We start from the raw sequence: 12,227 nt of genomic DNA on the forward strand, positions 1-12,227 counted from the left end.
CCCCAACACCCTCTCCTTTATCCCCCTCACCCCCCTTATCCCACATCACCTCCCTTTATTTCATTTCTCTCCATCCCTTTATCCCATATCACCCCTCCCCTCTATTCTCCATCACCCCTTCTCTTGTACCCCACATCACTACCCTTTATTCCACCTCACATCTTTATTCCATCTCTCTCCATCCCCTTATTCCAAATCACCCCTTCCCCTTTATTCCACTCACTCCATCCCTTTACACCATGTCACCCCTGCCCTTTATTCCACATCACCCTCTTCTATTTCGTTCCTCTTCCCCACCTCTCTTTCCCCTTCAGCTCCAGCTGGAGCTTCCCAACTCACCAACAAAATTTCAAATAAAAAAAACACACACACAGTAAGCCATGAATATGCTGCTGTCACAATACGATGTTTATTAATGATTAAATGCCAGAGAAGTTTTAACAATCACAAATCTTCGAGCTCTGCGGTTGTTACCCATTGTGTGATCAATTTCTAACCCTCAATACAATACATTCTTCATTCTATGGACCTTAGCAGTTGTTACCCCTCAATAACGGCTATAATTTTGGATGTCATACATAACCCATATCTGCGTGTTACCAGAGCATGTCCCGCAAATTTGTACCGTCCTGCATAGAGGAACTACAGAGACGGTATTTAAGAACATTTGTAATCAGGTGACTTTTACTGCTTGGAACTATGTGTTTGTACCTAACTAGCTGTTTTGCTGACAACAGGATGTGGCTGCCAGCTATCTGTAAAACAGATCTAGGTAATAAAATCAATTTTTTTCCTCTAACTTTTGACCCCAGAAAAGCTAGTTGGGTTTCTCAGGATTTGGGGAGTGGCTGTTTGACGAGCCATTGGTCTAAATAATTTGGACAAAATTATCCTGAGGCGGTGGAGTGGCTGCGGGGACACGGCTATGAGTTGGTGTGACATGGTTTAGCATTAATTGTCAGCTGTCAGTAGGCTGACCTAACATCCTAGCATGCCTCTTGAGGGCCTTTCCAATTGAGCTCTTAGGAGGAGGGTAGGAAAGTCAGGAAAAGCATGCAATCCTCTTTGGGGGAGGGAAAGCACCTCGAGATTTGTGAGCTTCTCTGCGACAGGTGTTTACCACAAATGTCACATCAATTAAAGGAACAGCTGTAGTAAGGGAAAGCCAGGATCAGGGGTAAAAGAGAGAGGCAAGGTAGCACCAGGGCGCCTGAGCATGACACAGAAACATCTCCACTTTTACCAGCTGAAGGGACCAAGCATCCCCAGGAAAGGGGCTGGCAGTGTGTTTGGAATTCACAGCCTGACCCGAGCATCAGGTGGAACTCCTTCTTACCCTCAGATCTTTACCTTCAAGACTCTCCTTAATGTTTCCTGTGACATCCCAGGTCTACCCCCACCCTTTCCCCCTGTCTGGCACCATATAGAAGGAAAAACATCTAAGGAAAGAAGTAGCCGATGCCAGTTTTGGCCTCCTTCTCCCGGGGCACACGGAGCAATGGGCGGTCTTGCTCCAGAATGGGGGGGTTACCCGCTCCTTCATCATCGTCATGGGAACGGGCAGTGCCGGGAGGCACAGCTGGCTCCTCAGAGGAACCTGGAAAATAGTAACAATGTTAACTCCTTATGTTTCTAGACTTCACACTTTGCACAGCACCCAAGGAACTAAGACCTAATTTTGAGCTTCAAATACAGTATGAGGCAAGAAGTTAGGGCAGAAATGATTACCCCCATTTGACATGTAAGAAAACTGCAGCCTAACAGTAGAACATACATCTCTAAATCTAGGCCCACTGTGGAAGCTGGGTGTGTGGGGGTGGGGGGCAGGAGGGCAGGGCCATGTTAGAGAACAGAAAGAGTGAGACAGATACCCCGTGCTTAGAGCAAATGGGCAATACCACCAGGGAAGCGAGGAAGTGGGCGTCCTCCTAACAACCACCACCACCCTACAACCAGCCTGACTAATTTTACTAAGCAAATGAGTAACAAAGCTGGAGCCGGAAGCTTACAGAACTTCATGGAGGGGAGAAAGCAGGTGTCGGTCTTCAATGACTCTGAGGAGGACCTGTAGTCCACGACTTGGCCAGGCTGAGACTTGTTTTTAAGGAAGGTGGTATCTACAGGAAATGTAACAGCTGCATCTTCTTTGCAGAACTGGATGGTCTTTGGACTCTGAACTTCTTTAGAGTTAAGATTACTAGGCATTGGGACTGCTTCCACATTCATGATTTCTTCAAGATTGACAGCTAGGTCTGGCTGAGGGTCTGAAATTGTATTAAGAATGGAGACATCTTCAGGCTCTGGAGCCATATTTGTAATTTCATCTTCTTCAAAAGTGTTGGCTAAGTCTTTCTGAGAATCCGGAATTTTGTTGCAAATTTGAGTGCCCTCAGGCTCTGGAACCACACTGAGAACTGTGTCTTCTTCAAGATTGGGGTTTTCTTCAGAGTCTTGGATTGCACTGACATCAGAGTCTTCTTTGTGTCCTGGGATTTCTTCAGCGTCTGAGGCTTCTTCATCGTTTGGGACTCCACTTACATCTGAAGATTCTTCCTGGTTCTGAATTTCATCAAAATCAGAGACATCTTCAGGGCTCGTTACCACATGGAGGGCTGGGACCTCTTCAGGGTTGGAGTCTTCTTCAGAGCCTGCAATTCCATTGACTTCTGGAGTTTCTTCATAATCTGGAATTTCTTCAGTATCTGTGGTTTCTTCATCATTTGGGACTCCATCAAGAGCTGGAACCTCTTCAAGACTGGGGTCTTCTTCAGAGTCTGAGAGCCCATTAACCTCTGGGGATTCTTCATGATTTGGGAGTTCATGACCACCAGGGGCTTCTTCAGGGCTTGGGACCACATGAAGAGCTGGGACTTCATCAAAATCAAGGTCTTCACCAGAGTCTGAAATCCCATTGACCTCTGGGGCTTCTTCATGGTCTGGAACTTCTTCAGCATTTGAGGCTTCATCATTTTGGATTTCATCAAGGGCTGGGACCTCTTCAAGATTGGGGTCTTCTTCAGAATCTGGGTTTTCATCATTATCTGAGTCATCTGCATGGTCTGGGATTCCGTCAGTGTCAGGGGCTTCTTCATTGTCTGGGATTTCATCAGTATCTGAGGCTTCTTCATTGTTCGGGATTACATCGAGATAGGGAACTTCTGCTAGGTCAAGGTTTTGGTAGTCTTCAAAATCTGGTCCTTCTTCAAGGTCGTGGTTTGGGTTTTCTCCAGGGTTGGGGATTTCTTGCACATCTCGGGCTACTTCAGGGTCTGGAACCATATCAAAATATGGTATTTCTTCAAAGTCTTGGATTTCAATGAGTTCTAGAATTTCATCATCAGGGTCTAGAATGTCCTCAAGGGGAGGAAGATCAAAATTCAGGGTATCGTCATCATCGTCGTTGTCGTCATCATCGTCATCTTCATCAAGTTCTGGAATGCCTTCGAGATGTGGGTCTGGAATCTCAAGGTCATTTGGAACCTCGAGACCTTGGACTTCACCAAAGACTACTCCTTGATTGAGATATTCAAATACTAGTTCTTCATTGACTGGCACATCTTCCTCAGAGGACTCATCTTCCTCAAGGGGCTCATCTTCAGCAAGGACCTGGCCTTCGGGAAGGGCCTGACCTTCACCAAGGGACTGACCTTCAGCAAGGGCCTGACCTTCACCAGGGGTCTGACCGCCAGCAGGGAACTGACCTTCATCAAAGGGCTTGCTTTGACCAAGGACAGCAGCCCGGGCTTCAGCAGAGTTTTCCACTGGATCAGAAAGTAAAGCATCCTCTTCCATCTTTATCCGTGCGCTCCTGATGGGGAATGAATTTGAAAAAGCAAGTCAGTTTGTATACTTGGGTTGACTAACATAAAGGTGGCCTGGGGTTGGGAGCCCCCATAGGTGATTCTCCTTCAGGCTAAGCATGAACAAACCAAGAAAACACTCACTGGATCTTCCTCAAATTCCTGCGTCTGATAAAATCAAGGGCTTCAGGACTGGATTTCCATACACGCTTAGCAACCTGCCTCTGAATATGGGGAGGCACCTGAGGGTAAAATTAGCAATGTTAGCCTTTATTACACAACATTTTTTAAATCTATACTCATCTCTATCAGGTACCCAGAACTGAAGGCACCATGCCCAGCTAATGTAGGAAGGATTTCTAGACTGGGAGATTTGTGGCTGCCTGCTTTGGATACCCCCAGGGATGCATGTGGAACTCTTCCTTGCCTTGTGAACAGGTGAAAGAGCTGTGAAATAAGTGTGTCCAAAGCTTCCACCTACCTGAAAGAGGATATCCCAGTTATCAATCATGGCACGGACCACACTGACAGAAGCAACATAGTGGTCAATCCCCAGTTTTGTTTTCCTGGACTCCCTCTTGGCAGATGTCCCCCTCTTCAGGAGAGCAGATCCAAACACCAAAGCCAAATTGGTGGAAGTCATACGATTGCCTGAAACCTAAGTAAAGGAAAGCAGAAAGTGATCAACTCTGAAGTAATAACGGAAGTTACACAAACAAAAATGTCTCTTTTTGTTCTTGTTTCCCTCTCCCTCTGTCTCTCTGTCTCTGTCTCTTTCTCATATACTCTCATACATCTCCCCTTCTGTAAATCTCGCTACCCTTTCCCAGAGCTTTTTACCAACTGTCCATCAATGCCAATGGAGTCCTCGCAGTTCTCAGTGATCTTATGCAGGACCTTCAGGAGACGCTCCAGGGTGTCACTGTGGCAAGGTGGCATCAGGTAAACCAGCAACTGCAAGGCAGAAAGCTGATCCTGTGGCTTCAGAGCTAGAGGAAGGAAAACAGGCACTGGCTTAGGGGGCTAGCCTTGGCAGCAGTCTGATACAAAGAAAGGTGTGATTCTGGTTGAAAAATGCCAAAGGCTATGGATAAAGTACTCAAGCATCTTTTCTTTGCTCATTCTCATGGCATTTGAGCTCAGGATTCCTAAAAGCAAGAAGTGCTCCCATCAAAATCAGACCCCCTGGGCTTCCCTGGTGGCGCAGTGGTTGAGAGTCCGCCTGCCGATGCAGGGGATGCGGGTTCGTGCCCCGGTCCGAGAAGATCCCACATGCCGCGGAGCGGCTGGGCCCGTGAGCCATGGCCGCTGAGCCTGTGCGTCCAGAGCCTGTGCTCCACAACGGGAGAGGCCACAACAGTGAGAGGCCCGCGTACCGCAAAAAAAAAAAAAAAAAGTAAAAATCAGACCCCCTCCCTACAGAACCTAGATTCTTCTTTGCCCTGAGAGGGTGCACACAGCTTCAAGAAGCTCTAGAGAGATTTCCAAACAACAGACTTATAGCGGAATCTGGAGAGGTGTTTTCATCTTCTGGTGTTCATTATGCCTTAGTTCCTTGGGGTCTTGCAGCCTGAGCTCTGTCCCCAGAACCCCACATCCCCTGTACTATTTCCTTTCCTTGCCCAACAAGGGAGAGCAGAAGACTCACTTGCTGTCAGGAGGAAGGACATGTACAGATCATCTGGCAGCAAAGAGTCCTTCATGTCACGGAAAAACTCCTTGAGGAGTGCGGCCACATCATGCACGTTCTGAGAGTCATCCAGCACTACATCCAGACCTTGATCAAATTCTTCACGGAGCTAGAAAAAGAGAGAGAATACCTTCGGTGGCTGCTCTGCCCATCACAGGCTCCCTACTGGCCACTCCTTCAGTAGGTCTCAGGCTTCAGTGGAGGTAGTTGGCTATACGGTGTGCCTAGGGGGCTAGAAAGAAGACTGTGCTCCCTTCACGAGGCATGACATTCTCTTCAGGTCTATGGGGGAGCCCCCACACCCACCAGTTTTTTCTCACTGAAGGAACAAAAGCATAAACATAGCTGATTTACCTTACGCACTCTCTGCTCAGAATATTCCAGGGTGAAAATCCCCACTGTGCTTAAGCCTGAAAGAAAAGACCAGGGGATGCTAAGTATCTGTGCTCACTGCCCCCACCCCTAGCATTTCCCTTTTCCTCCCCCATTGTATCCCAACCCCAACTGGTGGCAGGGGAATGTTTCAAGTCCTTCATCCCTTGACCTCTTTCCTCTCCCCATCTCTAGAACACCGTTCTTTCTCTTGAATTGCCTCCTACCTTGATTTAACCATCATTCTTGGCCCCTTACCATGTTTCTCAATGAAGCTGCAGCAAGCCTCAACAACCTGGGGGATTTGCTTGGCAATCGGATTGAGGCTCATTTTCCTTTTGGATCCCAGAAGTCGCTGGCCAATTGGAAAGGAAGTCTTGGAAAGTTGCAGGGTCTGCAGCAGCAGGGCCCCGTCCTCCAATTCAGCCAGGCTATCCACAGAGACTGCACCCTGTGGAGAAACCCTCACTATGTTAAAATGGGGGAGCAGGAGGGTCAGTCCGGACCTTCCTGAAGATTGCATCACATTCACAACAGGAGACATTCTCTCTGTGGCAGGCCAATTACACCCCTCCAACACGTTCTGTTCAGCTCCCCTTCCCTCTGAGGACACAGGCCTTGACCTTCCCGCCCCACATCCCTGGACACTTCAAGAAGGGTCCCTGCCTGAAAACTGGAGGGTTTAACTCACTCGACGCCCACGGCGAGTAAACTCCCGGGGCAAGGAGGGCTCAGCCCGCCTGCGACTGAAAAAGCGCCTGATGCGGCCAAACATCCTTTGCACCACGTTTCCCCGACGACGGCCCGCAGCCTGACGGGTGGCTTCTTCAATCTGCATCGTGGCTCTCAGTTCAAGTTGCTTGCGGCGGGTAAGCTCGTTCACCAGCACCTCTTCCAGTCGAATGCCAAACGTCTTGAGTGATACCGCTGGGGAGCCAGGGAGAGAAAGTATGAGAAACGTCAACGCTCCGCAGGGCTTAAATCAGGAGGAACTGCAGAGGCTGTAGCACTCCTGTAAGCAACCGCCCCCAGCCAACCCCACCCCACCAGACCCGCAGCGCCCCTCCCTGGGGAGGGAGCCAAAGGGACCCTGCGATGGTCTGGCTGAACGACTCAGCTCCACTCAACTACCCCGACGGGGTCTCCACCTTAATTCCTGCCAGGGGGTGACCACCTTGAAGCAATGAGGGTAATTTCTTCTGGGCAAACTGTCTGGGGTAGATTCACACAGAAAGCTTAGGTATATCTGATGGGACTGCCCAGCACTCCTGCAGCTAGTGCGCCATTTCCTGAAATCATCCCCTGCGGGGTTTCTGGAAGCGGGGCGGGGGGGGGCGGGGGGCGGGGGTGAGTCCCCCCCAGGGGCAGTGGGCACCGCCCAGTCTCCAATAGCCTGGGACGCAGTACAGGAGGGGTGCAGCATTCTATTTCTTTACTAAGGAAAGTACAGTATGAGAGACCCTCACCCCTCTCTTGTCCTCTCAGAATCAGAAACCACTTCTCCAAGGTGTTTGGACGGTCAATAGGTAGAGCTATGGGAAGAGAAAAAGAAAACACACGCATTCTCATACAAATAGGATTTTATAAGTGACTAAAACATCGTAATGCATTGATCCACAGAGACTGGGGAGAGGGGCAAACAGCTCTGTCCAGCCCCCCAAAAGTGTTTTGCTTTCACTCAGCCTCAGTTTCCCCATTTGAAAACGAGACCAATCGTAACTACCACATGTGAGACTCCAAGAATTTAACCAAACCAGATCATCTGAGGCGCCGCGTGCGCAGCGCGCATCTTGTTACGCACCAGCAGTAGCTCAACACAACGCTTAAAACATAAATTCCGGGGCTCCGAGGCCGCGGGACAGCGCAACAGGCGAGGGGAGGGGCTCTGCCTGCGGCGCCTCGGCTACTAAGGGTCGCTAAGTTACTGCTGGCGCGCTTGCTCCCGGGATGCCGTCGGCTCCCCGCGCTGCGGCTGGGGGAGAAGCGGTGACACCCGCTATCTCCGCACTCCGACCCCCGCAGTGGCGGCTGCCCGCGGGGTCTCCTCGCCCTTTGCTGCGCTCCTTTTAGGCTGCGCCGGGCGAACCTGCGGCCCCCTGCACTTTTCATCACTGCAGCGGCAACCCTCGGCTCGCGTGACCCCCTCCCACCTCCCCTCAGTCGCAGAATCTGCGCCTGCACCGCGGAGACCACTGGCGCGCTCAACCCCCGTCCTGCGCTGGGTCCCGCTCGCTCCCAGCGCACCTCCTGCCGCCGCCCCCCGCACCCGCACCCGCCCCCGCCCTCCCGCTACTCGCCCGGATTGGCCCGTGTCTCTCTCTCACTGTCTCGCTATCTCCCTCTAACTCTTCGTCTCTCAACCGCGCTGTCTCTGTCTGTCCCAGTCTTCTCTGAGTGTCCCTCTGCGTTTCCATCTCATTCCGACTTGTTCTGGCACCTCACCTGGTGCGTCTGTCTTTTCACCTGTCCTCTGTCCACCTGTCTGTCCCTGGTATCTGCCTGTCTCACTGCCTCTCAAGCCCCCAGGCTTCAACCCAACTCAACTAATCTTTACCTCTTCCCAATTCACCAAACACCCTTCAACTCCCGCTCCCTCAGTTCCTCAGGATCCAGGAGAACCGGCCAGGTCCAAGACCAGAGGAGAGTCCCTCCCACCCTCCTGGACCCCCAATTCGTCCCGTTCCGCCCAGGGGGTCCACTCGGCCCGAAGGCGAGGATGCCACATCCCGGGGTACTGCTCACCTCTTTCAGGTTTGAATTCAGAGAGGAAATGCCTGGCCACGAGTTCGTGGTAAGCAGTCTCTTGCAGCTTCAGACGCTCCAGCTCGGAGAGGCTGTGTATTGAGATCATCTTGGTCCTGCGGTCCGGGTTGTGTCCTGGGGCTCCTCCCAGGACGTTCACTAAAAAAATGAAGGCGGACAACAACAGCAAAGGGGGCATGATTCTGGGGCACAGTGTCCTTTCTGCCTTCAGAAAGGGAATGCAGCCACCCATTCTGGAATCGGATGATTATCAGAACTGCATCATCCAATTGTCACTAGACCTGGTGGAGGGAACTATGGGGGGGGGGAGGGTGGTAAAGGGGGAGGGGAAACTGGGAGGTGGCTTCACCCTCAAGCAGAGCTGCCTCTGGCTGCTTATTAAAAAAAAAAAATCCAACTTAAAAAAAGCCAGCCCTGAACCGACAGTCCAGAAAAGAGAAAACCTAATTAGGCAAAAAGGAAAAAAGAAAAAAATATATTTAAAAAAAACCAACCTTACAAGTTTAAAATGGACATTAAGATAAGAATAAGGTAATATTTTTCCATTAATTATTAGGAACATTGATGGAGTTTATTTTTTAATAATAATGCTTGATGCTGTCCAGTTTGGGTGAAATGGGCACATTCATCTAGGTTAGGAGCTCTGTAAATTTTGTACAACTCTTCCAGAAAGCAAACTGGACACGTGAGTCTGAAGCCAAAAATCATCCTCAGGCCCTTTGACCCAGTAATTCCCCTTCTAGGAATCCATCCTAATGAAATCTTCCTACAGACAGGAAAAATCATATGTACATGAACCATAACAGTAAAAAATTAAGGGAAAAAAGCTAGCCCAGCAACAAGACTAGTTATATAAATTATGGAATAGCCACAGTATGGAAAATTATTCAATCATTAAAGGGATGGGAGCTTTTAAACAACAAATATAAAATACAGAATTGTATTAATTATGATTACAACTTTGTGAAGAAAAACATGCAAAGAAATAAAAGCCTGCGAGAAATGCACCCAATTACTGATGGTGTCTGTATCAAATAGTGGGATTTGGTTTGCCTTTTGCCTTTTATCTATTTACCAAAAATTGTGCAACTTGATTATGTTATTTTTTCCTGAAAAAAACAACAACATCAGTTTGTACCAAAACAAACATCATTTCCAGGCCATTTCTAATGAGACTCTCTATACAGGATTGGTATAGTGAAGTTTCTTGGTGTATTGGCAAACCTCTTTTACATATCCCTTCTGCATGGTGCCCACTATCTCAAACTGCTCCCAGGTTGCACAGGATACCCCAGTGGGGATCTCCCTGCACCCCACACAGCATCCTATCCTGCACATCCTCACTTCTATTATTAATTTGTTCTTTCATGTATGCATTTTTTAAAAAAGAAAAGAAAAGAAACCTGCATTAATTGTCTACTTTGTGCCAGGCACTAAAGATTCAAATATGAGCAAAATAATAAATACTCTTTTCATAGAGAATTTAACAGTGCAGTGAAGGAGATACACAGGTTAACAACAATTTACAAAACCTTGTGATAAGTCAATTGCCCAAGATATAAACAAACTACTGTGAAAACAGAAAGGAGGAAACATCTAAGTCTGCCTGGAGACAGGGAGGGGGGAGTGTCCAGAAAGAGAGAACAGCTTGTGCAAAGGCAAAGAGATGGCAGAGAGGTTGTTATATTCTTAAAGCTGTATAAAGAGGATGGAAGGAGATAAATCTGGATAGGCAGGAATGAGGTTATGAATGGCCCTATAAGCCATGTTAAGGAGCTGGACTTTCTCCTGAAGGCAATAGGGAACTACTTCAGGGTTTTAAGTGGGAAGTGACAGAGTCAGAGCTGCAGCTTGGAAAAATCGCAGAGCAGTGAAAAACCTGGTTTGGGTAGAAAGCCTGAAGTAGGTAGATCAGCCGAGAGGCAAGAGATGCTGACACAAGTCAGTATCAATGGGGCTGGAGCAGGAGATGGATTTTATGGGTATAAGTGACAGGACTTAGAGAAAATTTTTTATTGTAATGGAAAGGATAGCTCCAAAGTTTATGGTTTGGGTGAGTGTGTGGATGCTTCTTCCTAAGAGAAGATAATTCGGGACGTGGGGAACTAAACCTTTTGGCAAGATGGGAAGTGGTCACATGCTATTTTTCTGAGCTCCCCTTGCCCACGGAGTTTTATGATAATATTCTATTTATTATTGGGGGGGTGCTTAAACCCCAAAGATCAGGTAATGTGGCTTTGACAGAGAAAAGGTAGCTAGAAGTTTATCATCCAATAATCTATATAAATGAGCTCTGTCAAAAAAAATCCCTCACTTCTTTTGTTTCCAAAATCCTCTTTTGCCCACTTTCCTTAATGGCCAAAGTCACACATGTCAGAAATAAACACTTGCCGGATAACTGAAGTTCAGTATGAGATAGAATGAGGAGTATTTCTATGCCTTTTGAACTGAGCTAAGAGGAAAATTCTTAGCATACATATTTTTTAAAGTCCCTTCAATGGAAAATCAATATCCCCTGGACCCAGAGTAAACACCTAAGCCCAACCACCAAACTGCATCCACAAAATGACCATCTTAACCAAAGGCACATGCAGAGAACCTAACCACAGTCCCAAACTAAGCAGCCAGTAATCCCCCATTCACAATGGCAGGTCCAAAATCTATTAGCCAAGGGTCTCATTCTGACACACACAGCCTAGCTCTGGATTATTTTTTTTTACATGGCTCCCTCTTTCCCTTTACCCCAATTTAGACATTTTTGTACCTGTTCTGGAGTTGCAGCTATTTCTTCTTGCCAAGGGTTACAATCTGGTCATCCAAAGAGTATATAGCTGGTTCGCTCACTCAAAAATCAAGATGAAAATCAATCCCTCTTCTCCCCCCAAAATAAGGTGAGAACAAATAAGAGAACCTCAAAACAACGTCAGCCAAAAGAGAGAGAGAGAGAGAGAGAGAAGCCTTTGAGAGATGAGTCAGCCTAGATGCTTACAATTCCAAAGGAAATCAAAGGCCTTAGAATAAACTGTTTGTCATTGCCTCCTGCTCAAAGATACAGGGCTAAACTTAAGAGCAATCATATGCCAAAATTCTGCCAGCAAAATTGACACTGTCTTGCTTGCCTTCAATACTCTCAAGGCACCAGTAGAATACCAGACAGAAGCAGAATTAGGAAGTCCAGTGTGCCTAGATAAGAAGCAGATGAGCAGGTTGGGGAGGGGGGACCAATAACTAGGCTTCAACACTATGAGCTGATCACAAAAGGAGGCTCCTCACAGAGAACAAGGTGCTAAGAGACCTCTCTTGCTCCCAAGTGTCTTCCCCTTCCCCTTCAGCATGCCCTGGCATTGGCCTGAAGTGACCATGACATCAAAAAGGAAGAAGGAAGACGAAAGTAAGCCCTCTCAATTTCAGCATAGAATTCAACACATTTGCAAAAACAATCTCCTTAGACAAATATCTGTAATGGTCCCTGGAGTCAGAGCTAAACAGAACTGAGTTCAAAGCCAAGCTTTGTGATTTCTTAGCTGTGTGAGCTTAGGAAAGTTTGTTGAATCCTGAGCCTCAGTGGCTTCCTCTATAAAATGGGGAAATGATCCAGTATC

At 47.9% G+C, this 12,227-nt stretch overlaps 1 protein-coding gene across 4 annotated transcripts in view; it reads right to left on the minus strand.

Annotated features, from left to right (window-relative positions):
* Positions 1-393: 393 nt before the first annotated feature.
* ARHGAP36 (Rho GTPase activating protein 36) overlaps positions 394-12,227 on the minus strand; it is a 151,553-nt gene continuing 139,719 nt past the window's right edge. For 3 of the 4 annotated variants that reach the window (XM_060138332.1, XM_060138331.1, XM_060138329.1), the window contains 11 exons: positions 8,605-8,763; positions 7,329-7,394; positions 6,554-6,789; positions 6,121-6,313; positions 5,845-5,900; positions 5,449-5,599; positions 4,641-4,789; positions 4,282-4,458; positions 3,945-4,042; positions 2,010-3,808; positions 394-1,597 (listed from right to left, as the gene is read on the minus strand). In XM_060138332.1, coding sequence (XP_059994315.1) covers positions 1,440-1,597; positions 2,010-3,808; positions 3,945-4,042; positions 4,282-4,458; positions 4,641-4,789; positions 5,449-5,599; positions 5,845-5,900; positions 6,121-6,313; positions 6,554-6,789; positions 7,329-7,394; positions 8,605-8,713 — 3,192 coding nt within the window. In that variant the 5' untranslated portion in view covers positions 8,714-8,763 and the 3' untranslated portion in view covers positions 394-1,439. The remainder of the gene's footprint in view (positions 1,598-2,009; positions 3,809-3,944; positions 4,043-4,281; positions 4,459-4,640; positions 4,790-5,448; positions 5,600-5,844; positions 5,901-6,120; positions 6,314-6,553; positions 6,790-7,328; positions 7,395-8,604; positions 8,764-12,227) is intronic. The other variant, XM_060138333.1, reaches the window with a different exon arrangement.

This window comes from Lagenorhynchus albirostris, chromosome X, assembly GCF_949774975.1.
Source record: "Lagenorhynchus albirostris chromosome X, mLagAlb1.1, whole genome shotgun sequence".
NCBI classification, from domain to species: domain Eukaryota; kingdom Metazoa; phylum Chordata; class Mammalia; order Artiodactyla; family Delphinidae; genus Lagenorhynchus; species Lagenorhynchus albirostris.